Source organism: Trichosurus vulpecula, chromosome 3, assembly GCF_011100635.1.
Source record: "Trichosurus vulpecula isolate mTriVul1 chromosome 3, mTriVul1.pri, whole genome shotgun sequence".
NCBI classification, from domain to species: Eukaryota; Metazoa; Chordata; class Mammalia; order Diprotodontia; family Phalangeridae; genus Trichosurus; species Trichosurus vulpecula.
In genome coordinates this window covers 430,074,548-430,095,824 of record NC_050575.1, presented here as the reverse complement: position 1 = coordinate 430,095,824, position 21,277 = coordinate 430,074,548, and the positions used below count along the sequence as shown (strand labels likewise).

Below are 21,277 nucleotides of genomic sequence, written 5' to 3'. Positions count from 1 at the left end.
AGAATCTCTCTTTATAACCCAAACATTGATCGCTGTTTGAGGAAGGCTTGGCTCTGATGTCTTTCAGGGGATTCTTTGAACATCAGAAACAAAGGTACTTAATTGAACCATTGGGGTTGGCAGATCAAGAAGAGCAAGAGCATGCTCTGTACACATATGAAAGCCAGGAACAGAATCTTCCTGAGACATCTTGTGGAGTGGACATGGTAGAAGAGGAAGAACCACTCCTGGAGAAGACTGTGAGGTCAGGCAACAACCCCATGGTAAGTATGGTGCTCCCCCTCCCCTTTACTATGTTTATGTCAGAAAGGGAGCTAGTCTAAACAATCCTTAAGGGCATCAGGGCCACCATAGCTCAGCCAAATTTCTGGGCTGCCCTGGGCTTCATAACAGACAATTGCAATGCCTGCCATCCGTGCTAACTATCACCGTTGAGGTTAACAGGTATAAGAGTCAGTAGTAATGACTGTTTTGACATCATGGAGAATAATGGTATCAAGAAAATTATACAGATTCTATATAAAAAGAAAGAACAATCAATTGGGAGTTGGAGGCCTTCACTCTAAATCCCAGGTCTTTACCTACTATCTGTATGATCTTGGGCCAGTCGTTTAATCTTTCTGGGCTTTGGTTTCCTCATCTGAAAAACGATGGGGTTGGACTAAAGGATATTTGATATTCCTTTTCAGCCCTGATTCTATAATATATTTGTATTTTATTTTTTTTCCCTTAGGAGTCAGGAAAATGGAGGGAGAACAAATAGAATAATGGAGGTCTCCATGGTTAGTTTAGTGGGACATGAGGATGGATATACTTATGTTAAGTTCTATCCAAAGACTCTCTAAATTAAGGCTGAACATCCTTAGGTTTGTATTGAAACAATAGACAATATATTGTTATTTGCCATTTTAGTAAGAGCTCTGCAGTAGCTTGGCTTCATTTGCTAAAGCATTTCTGTAAATTTCTATGCTTGTAGGCAGGCCGTCTCACGGGCCACATTTTGGACAGCCCTGCTAGAGATTATACATATGTCTAAGACTTAAATGGTGGGACATGCCTTATGTGTAGTGTATATAAATGGTATACTCTATGTGCATATCAATATGGAATATATGTTTGTATATGTGTATATACACATGCATATACATATATGTATGTATACACACACTCTATGTACATATATGTATATACTCACAAATTCTTTATATTAACATTTATTTTCTGTAGATCTTTGGAATATGTTTTCACCCGGAAAGGGCTCACCTTAGCCTGAGTATTGGGGATAGCTCCCCCTTACAATTGTCTCTTAATATTCTATTAGCTTGTCAATTATGACTGAAATTCCACCACTGGTACTTTTTGGTTAAGGAATTGTCTGACATTTAATTGAAGATATCCCTGAGAAGAGTAACCCATTTAATTTACTACCTTGGAAAAGATTAGTTCATTAGACATTGCTAAATTTCACAGCTGGCTGAGGATGATTCCTTGGTGAAAAGCAACACAGGAGGAAGCTTTGAACGGGACGTAGGTGGAGAGAGGTTTAGAGACTGTCTGGGCAGGATGGCCCTGGGAAGGATGGGCCTAGGGAGGATGAGTCTTAGGCAGTAATTGAGACGCAAAAAGGGCATTACACACCATTTAAGAAGTACATCAAGTCAGAAGAGAAGTATGGGGACACATTCCCAGTACTTCATAGTTTGCCCTAAGATTAGCCCCGGTTTGAGCCCCAACTCTATGCAATGCACTGTGCAAAGCCTCAAGAGAGATGGGAAAATAAATCAACAAATACCTACTTTTGTTGAGCTTACAATTAAATGTCCCATATTTATTTGATACTCACCTTTTCACAGACACACATTTCATTCCCCTAGTAGAATGTAATTTCCTTGAAGTTAGAGCCTGTTTTCATCTGGTCTTTATATTCTCAGCACTTGACACATAGCAGATGCTTATTAAATTCATTAAATTCATTTGTGTTTGTCTTTCTATTACACTTATCCAAAACAGAGAGGGATATTGAAGTTACTGCCTATGTTTCCTTTATGAATAATGTTTTCTTTATGAAGTTGGATGCTAAGGTATTTGGGACATATAAGTTTATTATTGATAGTGTTTTGTTGTATATAGTTCCTTTCAGCACAATATATTTTCCTTGTTTATTTAAAATATTTTTCAATGTTTGGTTTTGCTATGTTAGATAGCATCATTGCAACTCCTATCCTTTATTTTGATGTATTTATTGTTTCAACAATTCAGCTAGCAGCTTCTGTGGGGGTGAAAAACCAATATGAGCCAAACAACAAGAACGCTGTAAGCCCAGGTTCTTTTGATCTGCTTTACTAAGGAAAGCAACATTGCAGGGTTAACAATCTTGCTTTAATCCAACATACAAATATCATTCACTTAGCTCAAGGGGAAAAGCCAGCACCCTGAGCTTCAGAGCAAATACAAACAGAACAAATAAACACAAATCAACAGATAGATTTCTGTCTGACAAAATCATGATATACAGTTACCAGAGAAGCATCAACATCTGGGTTTTCTTCAAAGCCAGGGGGCTCATAACAATGGCTTGTCTAGAGTCATGCACCACTCCTGCTGTGCCTCAGAGCTCCAAAAGAGAAAGCCAACCTTTGGGTTTATATATCTTGTTCAGGGTCAAAGGTGAGTCACACATGCGATGCACCCACGTTACCTAAAATTGTCACAAAAATGAGACTTAAACCCATGTGGTCTAAAAGCCTCTAATGTCATAAACTTTTCACTCAAACCCATGTAAACTAGGCTTTCCCTTGAGGCAAGGAGGTCATGAAGGGCTCCTAATTTAATCAAGGAAACAAAGGCTGCACTCTTCAAGGGCACTTGGTTGAATAAGTGCCAAGAGCCCATCTTGATTCCCAATACATTAATACACAATATTTTCATCCTTTCAGTTTTATTTTGTGAATGTTTTTATTTTTCAAATGTATTTCTTGTAAGCAGCAAATTATAGGGTTTTGTTTTCTTATCCAAATCTGTATCTCTTTTAATTTTATGGAATTGTTAAACCCATTCACATTTAATATTATATTAGGTTCATATTTTCCTCCATCTGTCTCTAATATAGTTTTTTAAGTTACGATTTTCCCCTGCTCTCCTTTAAATACAGTACTATATTCCTTCAGTTACTTTGCCTTAATCTTTTAGCTCTCCTCCCCTGATATCTGATCTCTTCCTCTGATTTGTTACTCCTTTCCCTTTGGAGTTTTGATTATTAGTTCCTTTTTTTCTCTTCCTTTTATCTGGTTTTATAATTCTGTCACCCTCCCCTTCGCTCTCAGTCACGTATGTTTTCCCTTCCTTGCATCCCCTTCATCTGGTGTTGCTCGTTAGTTTTTAAAATTTCATCTTTTGCTGAAGGTGTGCTCTCTTTATTTCATTTTCACTCTCTTCATCATTCATCCTCTCTTCCTCATCCTCTCTTCCTCCCATAATTATCTGGTCTCCTTCTGTTCTCTGCAATCCTTATGGAATCCAAGATTCCAAGGCATCCATTCTAGGCTCTCTCATGTAGGTGGTTTCTGCCAATGCCAAGTGGTGCTTACTGCATGGATATGCCTTTCCCTTTTCATCTTACTCCTAAAACAATGCAATTACTTTAGGTGTCAGAGAGGACAGTGTCGCGGGGTGGTAAGACACCATTACCTTCCCCACCACATCCCTTTTACATGACCTCCCACTGACCTATACCCTTCTATGGTTAGTTTGCTTTCCCTATTTGCCTCACAGTCTCCTCCCTGGGTTGGTGCTCTCACATTCCCTGAGGTTCCAGTTGCACCAAAGGAATCCAACAATGGCCCTCCCAGTGTAGGATAAGTAGAGTTTTTAGGCACCAAAACGTACAGGCCACAGCCAGAACAAGGTTCTCATTTTCCTTCACAGACCATCTCTCTTTACCCAAAGGAACATTCATAAGTGGAAGTGCTTCCCATCTCCAAAATAAAACTTCCTTTCTTTATTTTTCTTTTCAATCCTCCTCCTCACTTTCTCCTCACCCACTATCCTGTAGGCCCTTATTTTTCTGAGACCACAGGGGTCACCTTACCCCATAGCTAGCCCTTGATTGACCCTGGTACATCATATACTCCTCTCTTTCCCCTTGTTCCCCTCCTCCTTTTTCATATACCTTCCCATATTGTAACGTAATCCGAAAAAAGGTCATTGACTTACCCGTACGCAAGGTGTTGCCAGGTTCTGTCCACAGTGTCTCCCACCTGCTTCTTGACTGTTTCCTCAACTAGATTTTTGCTTTCACTTCAGTCTTTTTGGGTACATTTAGAAAGAGGTTTTTACACTGTCCGGTTGTTGCTGCTGCCATCCTCAACTGCTGCATTTATTCAGTCCTCCTAAATTGCTGTTGTTTGGGGTGTCTTAAAAAAATGATCTCTTAAGCTCAGATTTTCTTTCTAAAAATGTTTCAAACACATCTTTGTTACTGAACATTCATTATTTTTTTTCATGTATGGTGCTCAGATTTGAAGGATAGGTCAGCATGGGATGCATTCTGAGCTCCAGTGCTCTTCAGAACACATTCCAGTCTCTCCTCCTTTTATTCTGGTGGGTGCTGACTAGTCTTGAATTATCTGAATGTTTTTTTTTTCCTTTGTAAGTAAAGGTCTTTCTCCTGATGGCTTGCAGAACTTGTTGTTTCTGAATTTAATTATTAAATTTGACCACTATGTGTCTTGGAGTTTGCAGGCTCAGTTTTTTTCCCCTTCTGGAGGCAATCTGTTAATGCTTTTAGTTGATATTTCATTTTTTATGTTCAAAAGTTCTTTTCTGTTATTTCCTGCGTTATAATGTTAAAGTTTTTTTTTTGTTATTGTTGTTTTTTTTGTTTGTTTTTGTTTTCTTTTGTCTTGTTCTTCTGGGAGATCTTGATCTTTAGGTGTCTATACATATCCTGTCTTTGAGATCAGTATGTTTTGCTTACATCAAGTTTTCTTTTAATTTTATTCTTTTTTTTGCTTCTCTGCTTCTAGATCACCCTTAATTTTGTGTGTTTGTATCCCCTATCTATTATTCTCTTTTTTTGTTTCTTTGGTGAAGCTTGTCATTAAAGATTCTAGCTTTTTTTTCTATTCTGCACATTATTTCTGTTATATAGGCCATAAATTCTGCTCTCATAATTCTCCTTTCTCTTTTGAACCACTCAGGAACAGCGTGTTGCGTTTCCGTGTTCTCCTAAAATTCCATAGAGTCTTCTCCCTCATGAAGAATTAGATCATTTTCCTGTGTTTTTTTTTCAGTATTTATTTATTGATGCCTGAGCCAATTTACTACATTTGGAGGCCAAGTTTCTTCAGTTGTTACTCATTTAACTTTTGATGTATCTTCTTATGTTCTTTTAAAAATATTTTATTTTTAACTTATGGAATAAAACAAGCATTTCCATAACATAATATAATAAAAATGCACATGAAACTACAAATCCATTATGTACAACTTGCTATTACTTTTAAATATATAGTAAAGTTATCATATACATTTCTATTTTTTTTTGTTCTTCCCTCCCCTGCCACGCCAGAGACATTCAGGATTTTTGAGTTTTCTTCTTCCTAAAATATTTGGTAATTTCAGTCTCTCCATCCCCCCATTATTTTTCATTCTCTCTTACTTCCTGACTGCTGCCCTTTTAATTTTTGATTCTTTGGAGGCTGAATCTCAGTGTCTCAGCTGTCTCCTGTACTGGGCAATTCACAATTTATCAGAATAGGTGTCTGACCTAAGGGACTTTGTGGGGGGTCAGAATTGGATGTTGTGCACTTTTTTCAGCTTGTGGGATGCTGCACAGCCCCCTCTATCCATGGCATGTACTGGTTACCTGCCCCATTCCCTCTCTTCCTTAGTTCTTTAACATGGCACCAACATTTTCTAGTTTTGCAGCACTAGTGCTTCTAGGTTGACACCCTTGGTGAGCTTTTGTTCTTGAAGGGGTGTGGCTGCTGGATGTCTATAATGGTCAGGGCACATTTCTAAAGGCTAGAGCCAAGCCTTCCATGGTACTAGAATGAGGGAGGGAGGACTATGGTGTGGGTGTTGTTTTTTTTTTTTTTTGTAAGCTTGGGTCTTCTAGAGTGACCTTGCTGCTAGTAGCAAAATATGGGGGTTGGGGGGGGTAGGGTACTGAATGAGCTTATTGTTAGGATCAGTTCATGATAATTTTAACAAATTTTGATTCTGGGTGTCCTCGACCATGGAGACAATGGACATCGCTTTATCTTTGGCACGTAATTTCTGTTTTGAAGTGGTTTTGAAAGGTTGAAGGATAAGAGAAAATGTCTAGTCCTCCATTTTGTTGCTCATGTGACCTAGAAACTTTTGATGTTCATTATAAAACATACACACACACACACAGATGCTTGTTGAATTGTATTATTGAATTATAAACAGGTGCAGGAGTTGCTATCAGATGACATATTAATGACTTCCTCTTTATATCTCTTGTTAGAAACAAGAAGACATGAATCAAAAGAAATATATCGAGTATTATTTGGTCCTTGATAATAAAATGGTGAGTATTCTGATAAGGCAATGTTCTAGTTAATTCCCCTTTAGAGGAAGTGATTTACACAGCTCTTGAGAGAACAAGGGAAAAAGTGTTGTTTGCCTTAGTTGAAAGGAGATATGGTTCTGTGCCACTCAGGCACCAATTGTTCTAAGAAGATAAAGGTGGACCTGAGCAATAAGCTGATAGCCTGGAGTCAGTGTACTTCCCTTTATTTCATCTAGGGGATTAGGGGGAAAAAAACTCATGACTGATTTCATTTTTCGAAATCTCATTTTCTTTTCCCATTGATTTTGTGCTTCCCATTGCCATTATAATGACCATTATGCATTCTTATTTTCTCTTGTTTGATTTTTCAGTTGGCAATAGCTTTCACTATTGTAAATTCAGATTTTCTCTTACATACTAGAACTGTCTGTCCAATATATGTGTATATGTACAAACACATATATGATCAATATACTATAGAGAGAATATAATATATGTATATACAACATATATATCTATATAAACATATGCAATATATATTTGTATATACATTTGTATATACCTGTGTTTATGCACATGTATGTATGTATATGCATGTACATCTACAGACAAATAGATATAGTTACATGCAATGTGGGGAGGGGAGATGTAATGACAACTAAAGTGGGACTTTTTGTGGTTGTTTGTTTTGGAATGCTTCTCATCACTATGGCAATCAAGTGCCCTTGAGTCTTGCCTTTGCTTGAATCAAGAGTCAATGATTGGAAACAATATATATATATATATATGATGTGGTGCTAGTGATTAAAGCTCTTCCCCATTCCATTTTGCTATATAGATGCTAAGCCTCAAACCTACACCCTTTTGCTAAGTAGGCACTAAGCCCCAGAGCCCTAAACAGGGTATATATACTGTGAAGTTGGCAATTTGCTTTGGGGGCTTACTCATGGGAAGAGTGTCCATGTGATTTGGCCAGACAAGACTATGGGTAGCCATTGGAGCCCCCCACCCCTCAGCCTTGAAAACTCAGATGTTGGTGCTTCTCTCTCTAGTAACTATGTATGTAATGCCATGGTCAGACAAAAGCCTGTCTGTTGATTGGTGTTTATTTTGCTCTGTTCATAAATTCTGCTTTTAATTTCTGTTTGTATTCTCTCTGTCTCTCTATGTCTCTTTCTCACATATACTTTTTCTGTCTCTGTCTTTCTGTCTCTGTCTCTCCCACTCTTTCTCTCTCCCTCCATCCATCTCTCTCTCTCTCTCTCTCTCACTTTTTCTTCTCTTTCTGACTCTCTGTCTCTGTCTTTCTGTCTTTATCTCTCTCTCCCTCCCTCCCACTCTTTCTCTCTCCCTCCATCTCTGTCTCTCTCTCTCTCTGTGTCTGTCTCTTTCTCTCTCTCTTTCCCTCCCCTCTCTCTGTCTCTCTGTCTGTCTTTGTCTCTCTCTTTCTCACATACATTTTTTCTCTTTTTGCTTTCTCTGATTCTCTGTCTCTGTCTTTTTGTTTCTCTCTCTGTGTCTCTCTGTCTCTCTTTCTCTCTCTTTTTTTCTCTCTCCCTCCACCCTCACTCTCCCCCTCTCAGCTCATGCAAATCTTTCATGTCATAGTTGGAGCACCTGAAGCCCAGAAGGTGCCTTACCCAGGGTTAAAGAGGAATAGTTAATAAAGACAATGTGAAAATGTAGGATTTTGAACTTTAGAGCCAACACTGTCCTCACTGCCCCATACTGGGAGTTTTTAATTACACTTCATGAGACAAGTTTAAAGATAATGAAAGAAATTTGAACACAATCATAGGGTAAATTCAATCGATTTAACAAAGATTTATTAAATACCTGATATGTGCAGAGGTTAAAAGCAATCTTAAAGTTGGTAGAACAGTGTGATGGAAGCTGAATGACTTGAGTTTTATTCCTCTCTTGGAAGCCCCTCCCCCCCCCCGGGTAACTTTAGGCAAGGCCCTGGCCCTGGATATGACTCAGAAAGTAGACTATAATAATCTACTGATCCTCAGACTGGTTTCCATCTGAATAAATAGAAGTCAGTGCCATGGCACAAGTTTGTCAAGCTGACTAAATTATAGATTCTTTGACAGGAGCTGGAGATACAAAGATAAAAATGATACAGTCCCTGACCTGAAGCTATTTACAGTCTAATAGGAGAAGATGAGGCATAGATAGATAGATAGATAGATAGATAGATAGATAGATAGATTTTGTTGTTGTTGAGTCATTTTAATCATGTCTTACTCCTTGTGACACTATTTGGGATTTTCTTAGCAAAGATATTGGAATTATCTGACATTTCCTTCTCTAGCTCATTTTACACATGAGGAAACTGAGGCAAACAGGGTTAAATTACTTGCCCAGGGTCACACAACTAGTGTCTCAGGCCAGATTTGAACTTATGAAGATGAGTCTCTATCCACTGCACCACCTAGCTGGCCTAGATAGATAGATAGACAGATAGAAATACATGTAGTTCAAAGTGTAGCATAACGAGCCCAAAGGAAAGATTTAGATAAAATGCTCTAGGAAAATTTGAGGCAGGAGAGAAATCACATCTGAGGAAAATCATAAAAGTCATCTCAAAGGAAATAGCACACAGGTGGAAGGAAGCTTAAAGAAAAAAAATAAAAGATGTTAACGTTCAGAGATGAGAAGGGAGTGCCTTTCAAGCATGGAGGATAGCCCAAAGGATGGCACAGAAGAAGGAGAACACAGGTCTTGTCTGTTGAATTTTAGACTGTGTTAATTTCCGAACATAAAGTAAGCGATGAAATGGAGAGCCTTCTTTCCCTTCGTTTTCTACCCCACCTCCCCCAGCCATGTACTCCGAAATTCAGTGACACTGACTTTCTAATCAGACACTCCATCTCCAGATTCTGAGCATTTTTGCTGACTCTCCTATGCATAGAACTTCCTCTCTTTATCTCTGCCTCCTGACTTTCTTCCAGTCCCAACTAAAATCTCACCTTCTCCACCAAGCCCTTTACTGATCTTCCTTAATCCTAATGGTTTCCTTCTGTTGATTACTTCCAGTTTATTATTTATGTATCTTGTTTATACATAGTTTTTCACATATTGTCTCCCCCATTTAACTGTGAGCTCCGGGAGGGCAGAGACAATCTTTTACCTTTCTTTGTATTTCCAGTGCTCAGCGTGGTGCCTGACACATAGTAACTGATTATTAAATGTTTATCGACCATTTTTGTACAACTGATAGAAAACTATCCTGGGAGGGAGGGTAGCTTGTGATCGAGACCTGCATTTGACATAGACTGGCTACATGATCTCATGGAAATCACTTAATCTTCGAGGGCCCAAGACAACTTTCAAAGACTATAAAATATAAAAGCGTTCTTATCTATGTTGATAGAGAGAGTTTCCACATTGGGAATTCCCTAAAGGTTGAAATCATAGTCTATGCCAATGATAAGGATATCATCACAGAAAAAAAACCTGAAGTCAGCAATCTTCTCCAATCTAACAATGCAGTTTTCTTCTTTACTCCTATATACTTCAGTTGAATTCTGTTTGAACTAGAGGAATCCCCTTTCCCCTATGATGTCACCATTTTATTTCTGTTTAAATTGATACTCTCATTTATTACTTTTTTTCAGTTCCAAAAGTACAACCAAAATCCAGAGGAAATAAGACAGAGGGTTTTTGATATGGTCAACTTTGTCAACATGGTATGATTTTGTGTTATTAAGTCAAAATGAAAGTCATTTGTCAGGGCATTATCTGGGGCTTCTCAGGAAGGCTAGGGCTACCCAATATCGTCTGTGACATTGTCAAGCCAGGGAAAGCAGAAAGAACATTTTCATCACCATATGAACCATGATAGGGAGGGCATGTCTAGTATGCCTCGGACCTGTTAACTCTGAGGGACACTTCCAGTTAATGTCACTGTGGCTTGGGAGTTAATCTAACCTATAAATTCAAAATTGCAAAATTCAATTAGCAAGATACTGCCCCCAAACAAACAAAAAGTCCCAGACCATTTGTGAGCTGATTCTTAAACCTGGCTGTGCTCTCAGATTACCTTAAAAATCTTCTATTGGAATATCACCAGGCACTCTGTACTTAAGTGCCCAAGGCAGAATAGCACAGGACTGAGAAAACTGCAATTTGAAGTCAGATATGTGGGTTTGAATCCAAGCTTGGCCTTTTCTGCCTCAGGCAGCTCAATACTTCCTCAGGCCTCAGTTTCTATACATGAAGGAGGAATTCAGAGTATGAGTTTTTAAAATTCTGAATCTGTGATCCTGAGTCTTAAGCAGACATTGTGTGATATCGCACTGAATTTAGGGTCTAAGAGGTACAATAAAAAGAACACCGGCAAGGGAGACAGAGGAGCTAGGTTCAAATCCTGCCTCTGACACTTGCTATTACCTGTGTGATCCTGGGCAAGTCACGAAACGTCCATAGGCCTTAGTTTCCTCCTATGTAAATTAAGGATTGCATGAGATATTCTCTAAGGTCCATTTTATCTTTTGCTCTAAAATAACGTGACGTGTTCAAAATCTGCCTTGGACTCTTATTACCAGCATGATCCAGCACAAATTACTTGAAGTGTTTAGGCTTAAATTTCCACCAATAAGATGGTTAGACTAGATGAAATCTAAAGTCTCTGCTAACTCTAGGTCTATGACCCACATCCTAGGATCTGACCAGCACACCCTATTCCTTTTTTGAGACTTGGATGGCTCAGTCTGCAAAATGGGAAGGTTGGACTTAATGAACTCTGAAGATCCTTTGAATATTTAATTCTATGACTTTTTTCTACCTGTTAGATCCATGCCAATCCTGGCATGAGACTGGAAATATGTGTGTGAATTTGTCATCTTGCAGATATAGGAACAGACACTCATGAGTGGTGAAGTCATAATTCCCAGCTTTGCTTTTTAGCTTTAATTTATTCTAGTAAGTATGAAATTCACTGAACTGCCCTCATTTCCTTGATAGTTTTGATTAAAAAAATAAGTTTTCCTTGGAAAAGAACCTGATATCAGTACATATCTGAGGTGTATACCCACAAAGCATATTAACTGATTTAGGGTTCTGCTTGTCCCACACATAAGCTATTTGCTAAGACTCCAGTGTTGCTATAGGATTCTTCCATCAATATACCCGGAAGAATTTCTAATAATGGGAAGGATCATGTTAACTTATGTCCAATTCTTAACCAAAATAAGAATGTCCTCCCACCCATAAGCCAAGTATCCTCAACAAGTGGTCATCCAGCCTCATAAAAGATGTTTATGGAAGTAGAATATCTGGACTTCACACATTGACTAAACTGGGAGATCTAGATCTAGTGATCCAGAAAATCCAGAGATATCAGAGGACAACTAGTCTAACCACCTGATCTTACCAGTGAAGAAACAGAGGATCAGAAAGATTAAGTGGCTTGTTTAGATTCAAATTTGATAAACAGACAATATATGGGTCACTGATAAATTCCAAATCTCTCTTCTGCATCTGCTCTTCCTTCTTCTCTTCCTCCTTTTCCTCATTGGTGTTCTTCTTGTGCTTCCTCATCCTCTCTCCTCCTCCTCCTCCTCTTCCTCCTTCTCCTCCTTCTCCTTCTTCTTCTTCTTCTCCTTCTCCTTCTTCTTCTCCTTCTCATCCTCCTCCTCCTCCTTCTCCTCCTTCTCCTTCTTCTTCTTCTTCTCCTTCTCCTTCTTCTTCTCCTTCTCATCCTCCTCCTCCTCCTTCTCCTCCTTCTCCTTCTCCTTCTTCTTCTTCTTCTTCCCTTCTTCTTCCTCCTCTTTCTTCTCCTCCTCCCTCTCTTCTATTTCTTTCTTTTGTTTCTTCTCATTATGGGTATTCTTTCTAGTGCTGCCCACCATAAATTAATCATGCCTGCTCATTCTTCGTGACCCTTATTCATATCTTTACATATGTTCAACATCCAAATTCTATCCAAAATTCTGGGAGTTTTCCTTGAGGTCTTTTCTTTTTGCCTCAACAAAGTGGTCAAAAGACCAAAGAATTTGAAGACTATTGCCCTGCATTGCTACTTCCCCATTTCTCAGATGTCCTATCTACAAAATAATTTCCCAGATGTCTGTCTTATGAGGATGTATGGAAAGATAGACAATCGCATGATAACTTTTACATAATTTTGCAAATCTGAATAGCTGCTCTGTTATTGGAAGTTGAAATTGCCTAGTCCTAAAGCGCGTTTTCTTTTGACAGTTGTATAAAAAACTCCATATCCAAGTGGCCTTGGTGGGAATGGAGATATGGACAAATGGAAATAAGATAAAAATAAGCCCCAAAGCAAATGTGACTTTGGAGAATTTCTCAAATTGGCGAGGGGGTATTCTCCCCAAAATGAAGCGCCATGATGTTGCCCAATTAATCACGTAAGTTTCAACCATCCTAGGCATAAATCTAGCTCCCCAAAATATCTAGAAAAGATGCTTGAAAAAATATCTTGTCCAAGGAGGTTGTGTTTAATGGGTATAGACAGCATTTAATGTCTGCATCAGCTCAGTTTGAAAGGGAAGCGACAACTACTAAGTCAGCTAGTTCTTTTGTACCTCAGTATTTTGGGAATATCTGGTTAATTTAGCAGAATTTTCACTTTTCACAATAATTATATAATAAGCACTGATGACTTTATATAACTAAAGCTTACAAAGCATTATATATGTGTATATCTGCATATATGCCTATGTGTGTATATGCATACATATATACAAAATCTCATTTGTCTCAAAATAATCCTGTGATAGAGGTTATTGTCATTATGATTATTTCTACTTCACAAATGATGAAATGATGCTCAGACGCTTATTGAATATAAGAAACATAATTTGAACCCAAGTTCAGCACTCTATCAACAATGTTAGACCATTTCTATTGTGCAGACCCTATATAAGCCTTCAAATTTATAAGTGAGTATTATAATAATTGACCTTATTACTATAAGGCTTTGAGGTTTGTGAAGCACTTTGCAAATACTCTCTCATTTTCTCCTTACAATAACTCTTAGAGGCAGGAGTTATTGTTATCCCTATCGATGAGGAAACTGAGGCAAATAGCCGTCAGCCAACTCCCTTGGAGTGGGTGAGGCCAGATTTAAATCTAGGTCTCCTTGCAAAGTCCAATGCTCTATCCTCTGGGCCACCTAGCTGCCTTGTTGTGGAGTAGGTGGGTGCTTAATACCTACATCACTCTGGGCAAATTGCTTAATCTCTCTGGGCCTTGGTTGTCTTATCTGCAATAGCAAAGGTTTTGATCTCTGATGTCCTTTGTAGTTCTAAATCTTTAATTTCTATGTAGGAGTAGACATAAAATACTACAAGAAGGATCTAGGCAGTCAGTAAATAAGCATTTACTAAGCATCTACTATGTGCCAGGCATTGTGCTAAATTCTGGGGATACAAAAAAGGGCAGAAGATAGCCTTTGCCTTCAAGGATCTCACAGTCTACCGGTGGGGATAATGTGCAAATGAGCAACAGGTAGTACAGTGGATAGAGTGCTGGGCCTGAGCTCAGGAAAACTCATCTTCCTGAGTTCAGATATGGCCTCAGAGACGTACTAGCTCTGTGAACTTGAGCAAGTTACTTAACCTTGTTTGCTTCATTTTCAATATCAGTAAAAATGAACTGGAGAATAAAATGGCAAAACACTCCACTATCTCCACCATGAAAACCCTAAAATGTGGTCACAAAAAGTGGAACATAACTGAAAGAAGTGAACAAAAATGCACAAACAAGATACATACAGGATAAATTGGAAATAATCAACAGAAGGAAGGCCCCAGAAGTAAAGGTCATCAAAAAAGATATCCTGTGGAAAATTGAGGTTTAACTGAAACTCAGAGGAAGGCAGGGAGGCAAACATGAGGAGAAAGAACATTCAAGACATGGGGGACAGCCAGTGAAAATGCCTGGAGTCAGAAAATGGAGTTTCTTGTGTGAGGAAAAGCATAGAGGACCGTGAGTGTCATCATTGCACAGAGTATAGTAGTAGGGGAGGAGTGTGAGGTGTCAGAAGACTGGAAGCATGGTGAAGGGCAGATTATGCAGGGCTTTGAATGTCAAATGGAGAATTTCTATTTAATCCTGGAGGTGACAGGGAGTTACTGGCATTTGTTGAATAGGGACAATGCCTATTCATACTCATGATTTAGGAAGATCACTTTAACAAGAATAGACTGGAGTGGGGAGAGACTTATGGCAGGGAAACCAATCTGTTGGCTATTTGCCATAATCCAGGAAAGAGGTAATGAGTGCCGAAATGAGGGTGGTGGCAGTGTCTTAAGGGAGCAGGGAATGTGTATGAGAGATGCTATTTAGGTAAAATTGATAGACCTTAGAAACAGATTAGATATGGAGGATGAGACAGTGCATTAAGTCAAGGATGACACATAGGTTCTGTGCCTCTGTGACTGGGATGATGGTGGCACTTTGGACAGCAATACAAAAGTTAGGAAAAAAGAAGAGGTTTGAGTGAAATATAATGAGTTCAGTTTGGAGCCAGTTTGAGTTTAAGACATCTAGTTTAAGATGTCTGAGAGACTGATAGAGAAGAAGTCAGCAGAGTGGTTCGGCCTGGTAAGTAGACTTCTTGATAATCATCTAACAATTGAACTCACAGGAGGTGAAGAGATCACCAAGTGAAATAGTATAGAGGAAGAAAAGAAGTCCCAGAACAAAGCCCTGATGGATCACCATAGTTAGGTGGTATAACCTGGATCATGAAAAGCAAAGGAGACTGAGCAGGGGTTGATAGATAGGAGAAGCAGATCATAAAAGTTTTATGAAAATCTAGAAGTAAGAGAGTATCAAGGAGAAGAGGGTGATTGGCAATGTCAGAGATTTTAGAGATGTCAAGAAGGATGAGGATTGAGAAAAGGCCATTGAAGTTGACAGTTAAGAGATTCTTAGTAAGTTTAAGTCAAAATCAATTTCAAGTAAATGATGAGGTAGGAAGTGAAATTTCAGAGGTAAGAAGAGAGTGAGAGAAAAGGAAGTGGAGGCAACCATTATAATGTCCTTCTAAAGGAGTTTAGCCGCAAAAGGGAGGAGAGAGATGGTATAATAGCTAATGGGCACTGATGAATAAAATGAGGGAATTTTTTTGTGAATGGGGGATACATATGCATGTTTATAGGCAGTAGGGAAACATTCAGTAGTTAAGGAGAGACTGACGTAGAGTGGGGATGCTAGAGAAAGCAATGTGTTGGAGGGGACATGATTGAAGAGTATCATTTAGGTTTTAAAGGGGTTGGTCTTGGCCAGGAGAAAAAGTTAGATGAGCTGGTGAGAACCTCTAAGCCTTCAGCTCCAGCCCACCTGATACATGGCTTTCTAGTTTTGCTAGAAGAGAAAACAGCTAGTTCACTGATACTTCTTCTCTGGTTCCCTTCTTACTGTGCATTCAGAATGCTAAGTGGGGAGGGAGCATTTCAAGGTCTCTCTAAGGAGTCTTAACAAATAAAAAAGATTTAGCTGGTTAACTGTCATGCATTTTTGAAATTTCCCTCCTATCTAAATGCAAAAAGACAGTTACAAAATATTTCCTTACTGGACTGTGAGTCTGTGGCTTCTTTTGAATGTGCATTGAGTCCAGAAAGGGTCTTGGTTTACGGATGCATTTATCAAACACAGGAGTAAAAATAAGAGGTAGTCTGAGACAGTATGAAAAGCCCTGAGTTAGAGGAAGCTTGGCCTAAAAATCTACCTCCAACACTAATAATTAGCACTTTATTTGGAAAATGGTGATAATAATACCTCCAGAGCATTGACTTCCCAGAGTCCTCTTGGGATCCAGTGAAGTTTACTTTAAGTTCTTTGTAAACATTAAAGAGCTAGACACATGTCCACTATCGTGCAGGATTCAGAAAGGAAATCACATTAAAAAGCCCGCCAATTGTGGATGCTTTTAGCTATAGAAATGCTATTATCATTGCAGCAGCTAGGTGGCACTATGGATAGGTGGGCAAGTCATTTAACCTTTGCAAAATAAGGATAATAAAAATGCTCATCTCACAGGGTTGACGTGAGGTTCGAATGAGATTACACACACACGTGTGCGTGTGTATGAATATATCTAAAGCCCTTTGTCGACTTTAAAACGCTGTATAAATGATGGGAGAAAAAGAAGAAGGAGAAGAAGAAGAAGGAAGAGGAGGAGGAGGAGGAAGAGGAAGAAGAAGAAGAAGAAGAAGAAGAACAAGAACAAGAACAAGAACAAGAACAAGAACAAGAACAAGAAGAGAGAGAAGAAGGAGGAGGAGAAGGAGAAGAAGAAGAGGAAGAAGAAGAAGAAGAAGAACAAGAACAAGAAGAAGAAGAAGAAGAAGAAGAAGAAGAAGAGAGAAGAAGGAGGAGGAGAAGGAGAAGAAGAAGAGGAAGAAGAAGAGGAGGAGGAGGAAGAGGAAGAAGATGATGAAGATGATGATGATGATGATGATGATGATTCACTTCTTTCATTTGAGAGGTGGAGGTTAATGGGTGTGGAATGTTGCACATGCTACTGGGTAAAATTAGATGTCTTGATTGGTTTTAATTTTTATTTATTTGTTTTAATTAAAGACCCTTTGCAATGGGGGAGGTATATTCAGAAATGGCCATGAAGTATAAATATGATACTAAATTTTGAAAAGGTAAAGACAAATGAGATTCTGGGAGAGTCTGAGGGAGCATTTTCAATTATCCGGTAGAATGGCAGTTTCTTGAGGGCAGCAGTTATTCTGTGTTTGTCTGCCTCTCAAGCACCCAGTATATTATGTGGAATACAGCAGGCATTTAATTAATACTAAATTGAATTGAACCGAGTTGTTGAAAAGCAAACTGAGATCACTGAGATGTAAAAATAGGGGGCATTTTCCTGGAAAGTGACCTCTGCCAACAGGGAATCACAGAAGGAAGCAACAAGGAAGCTTCTCTTTGCCGGCCTTTGTGGTGACCGTTTCTAGATGATTCATTATTTCATGAGACTAGCAGTGATCTACTTACTGAAAATGATATATCCACATAAAGTTTTCCCTTTATTCTAGGGGGACAGACTTCACTGGACCCACTGTGGGCTTGGCATTCATGTCAACAATGTGCTATCCATACCACTCGGTTGGCATCGTACAGGTAGGTTGGGAGATTAACTGGGGTTTCTGCTATTTGTTGTGTGATCTGTGAGATCAAGAAAGTGCATGTAGAGACAATGGAGTTGTGTGCACTCGTTTCTCTAATACATAAGGACCAAAACTATTCCAATGAAACCAGAATAGAAGTACCTAAATTGTGTCATTAACACATTTCCTGATTTTTATTTGGATTTTTTTTTTGGCCTTCTTCAGTGAGAGGCTTATCTTGTTGTGATCTGTCCTGTGCTATCTTATCCTATCTTATCTTTTTCCCATCCAGTCTTATCTCGTCTTGTTCTGTACTTTCTTAACTCAATCAATTCCATCTCATCCCAACTCATCCCAGCCAAGCCTAGCCCATCTTTCCTTCCCTTCCCTTATCCATAATATCTTCTTATTTCTTCATATGTTTCTAAATCATCTTACTGGCTCCATGAGAGAGTGATGTAACAAATGGAATGTAATGAGTGCTAGATTTGGAGTTCCAAAGTCTCAGATGAAATCTACCTCTCCAACTTGCTTCCTGTGTGGCTTTGGGAAACTCATTTAAATATTCTCAGACTCAAGTTCATTGCCTATAAACTAAGAGAACTGGACTAGATGGCCTTTTCAGTCTCTTCTAGCTTTAAACCTATGATCTTAGACTCTTATGTCATGCTATACCTCATGGCTCTACATTCATTTAATGCTTGACCTCAAGCTTGTACACCTCATTATTACCTCAGCTTGACTGGACAAAGAATAGACCTCCATAATTGTCTGCCCATGACTTCCCTGTTGCCTGAGGAAGAAAACATATTACTATCTGTTTTAGGTACAAACCTGCCATAGTCCATTTATATTAATTAAATTAATTCTAATTCTGAGCATCTCTGATGAGAAAGAAAGACTGAGACTGAGAGGGGAGAGAAAGAGTGAAAGAAGGGAGAGAGAGAGGAAGGAGAGGGAAAAGGGAGGGATGGAGCCAGAGAGAAATAGAGAGAAACAGAGACAGAGAAAGGAGAGAGAGAGAAGGAGAAAGAAGAGGGGAGAAACAGACAGAGAGATAGACAAAAAGAGACAGGGAGAGGGAAAAGAGAAGGGATGGAGAGAGAAAAGACAGGGAGAAAGAAAGAGAGAAAGAGAGACAGGAAGAGGGGAGAGAGAGGAGGGAGAAACAGACACAGAGACACAAAAAAAAAGAAAGAGACTGAGACAGAGAGAGAGTGTTTCCCCGTGCATCCCAAAATATCTGACATGTCACTTCAACTTGTGATTTATAGTATTTTCAAGCAAAATACAAAATTCTCTAATAAGACAGAACATACTAGTAAAATTCTGGTAATAGTTCTACTGATCAAAGAGATTGATAGTCACTTTCCTCCCCTCTCCCAACCACCAATCATTTTCTAAAACAAATCCACTCCCTTTATTCATTCCCACCAAAGCCTCTCCCTTCCACCTGGACAAAGGTGAGTAACAAGAGGGACTAAAAAATGGGGAACAAAAAAAAGGAATTTACATGCTAACTTTGATGCATATTTGGAGGAAATAGCAAGCTGTACATGGTAGATTTGCAGTTTCACGTGCAATCATCTTTTTGTTGTACTGTGTTATGGAAACACTTATTTTGTTCCGTGAGTTGAAAATAAAAGAAATTAAAAACAAAAGCAAAAGTAGCTTGCTTCCTGCTCCAGCCTGTGCCCCTTACAGACCACAGTCCCTATGTAGGATCAAAGATGAGAGCTCAGAGCTTGCCTCCTTAGCTGAAAACAAACAAAAACATGGAGAGCTGAAGTGACTCAGTAAGGAGCCAGGCTAGGAGGAGAAGCCAGCTCCTCTAACACTACAATCCCTGCTCGTTCCACTGTCTCAAGAAAGATGCTGTCTGCATGATGTGAGAAACTCTTGGTAGAGGGGGCAGAGTAAACCCTCATCTAACCTATGGAAGGAGTGGGCACCGTACTGTAGTGCGATAGCAGAGCACCAGGCTTCCTCTCTGCCCTGTCTCTACCTCCTGTATGCCCCTGGCACTGCTCTGTGATCTACATAGTGGAGATCATCTCTGTGGTGGGATCTATCTACGTCCCTGACTCTTGCCATCTGACTGGTGCCGAACCTCTAGGACCCTTAGGCTTTCCACTGCGCCTGAAGCTAAGCCTTCTTTTATGTGTTGTCTTTCCCAGTCTACTGTGAACTCCTTGAGAGCAGGGATTGACTCATTTGTTCTTGTATCACCAGCTTTTAGTGCAATGGAGGCAGCTGGATAGTACAGCTGGGGGCAACTTTTAGTACCATGGAGGTTTAGCATATGGAAGGCTGGGCCTGGAGTCAGGGAGAAATATATTCATAATCCGGCCTCAGATACTTACTAGCTGTGTGACCCTGGCCAAGTGAACTTAGCTTCTGTTTGACTCAGTTTCCTCAACTGTAAAATAGGAATAATAGGATTTAGCTCCCAGATTTGTTGTGAGGATCGATGGAGGTAACATTTGTAAAAAGTGCTCTTCATGATGCCTGGCAAATAGTAGTGATACACACACACACACACCTGCAAATATACACACACGTACTTACATATTCATACATATATGTACATATATATGCACGTATATGTATGTGTACACACTCATGTATATGCATTCATACTAGCTATTTTTATTCATTTATTCATCATACAGTCAAAGGAACACAGATTTAGATTGGATAAGACCTTTAACGCCACCGATTTCAGGCCTCTCATTTTACAGAGGAGGGAAGTGAGACACAGACCAGTGAAGTGGCTTATCCATGACCACAGAGTTAGGATCTGTGGTGGAATCAAGTAAATCTGGTTTTGTCACTGGCACCTGAGGATGGGGAGTCTGAGAACTAAGCTTGTGAAGTTTGGGCTTTAGAGAGACAGTCAGCTGGGGGATTCATTTGCTATGTGGTCAAAGTACAAGGTGAAGAAAGTTATGTAGGAAGGTATAATTGATATCACGTTTCTTGCCTTCACAATGGGTGAAGGAAGAACGGGAGGAAGAAAATTTTGAACTCAACATATAAAAATAAATACTTTTAAAAAGAAAGTTATAGAGAAGATTATACACTAATGATTTGGGGGCACAGAGAGATAGAAGTGGATTATTATAATTAATAATCCTCCCATTCAGAACAATAGTCGCAGACATGTCCAGGGCAAGGATCACAAATGGTGCCCACATTTCAACTTAATTATTCAGTATGTGAAAATAATAAGAACAAAAAAGGAATGAAAACTAATTCCAGTGAGGAGAAGGGGAGGCAGGATCAGTCAGTAGTGCCTTTTATGCCTTTGAAAGAATGTGGGGGCTAAAATATGACACCCTTTAAACATCAGCATCCTGGGGCCAAAGCTCCTGTCACCCTGCCTTAGTTTAGGCCTTCCCAGGTAAAGGTAGGAATGAGAGCATTCCAATGAAAACAAAAGTTTATCAAACACAGGTAAAGGCAGCTGGCCCTCGGAAATGTGTCTCATGCTCTTCCCCCCAAAACAACAACGAAACAAAAAAAACACAAAATATTCATGTTTGGTGCTCTGAGGAATAGAGCAGGAGAGAATTACCAAATGTTCTCTGCCCTTAATTAGCTTCAACAAGGTCATAGGGTCATCAGTGTGATTTTAGACACC

General features: G+C 39.2%; 1 protein-coding gene across 1 annotated transcript in view; it reads left to right on the top strand.

The window, feature by feature from the left end:
* ADAM28 (ADAM metallopeptidase domain 28) overlaps positions 1 to 21,277 on the top strand; it is a 110,458-nt gene that overhangs the window by 48,296 nt on the left and 40,885 nt on the right. The window contains exons 8-12 of the mRNA XM_036750132.1: positions 68 to 263; positions 6,494 to 6,556; positions 10,162 to 10,233; positions 12,746 to 12,915; positions 17,563 to 17,647. Of these exons, the coding sequence (XP_036606027.1) occupies positions 68 to 263; positions 6,494 to 6,556; positions 10,162 to 10,233; positions 12,746 to 12,915; positions 17,563 to 17,647 (586 nt within the window). The remainder of the gene's footprint in view (positions 1 to 67; positions 264 to 6,493; positions 6,557 to 10,161; positions 10,234 to 12,745; positions 12,916 to 17,562; positions 17,648 to 21,277) is intronic.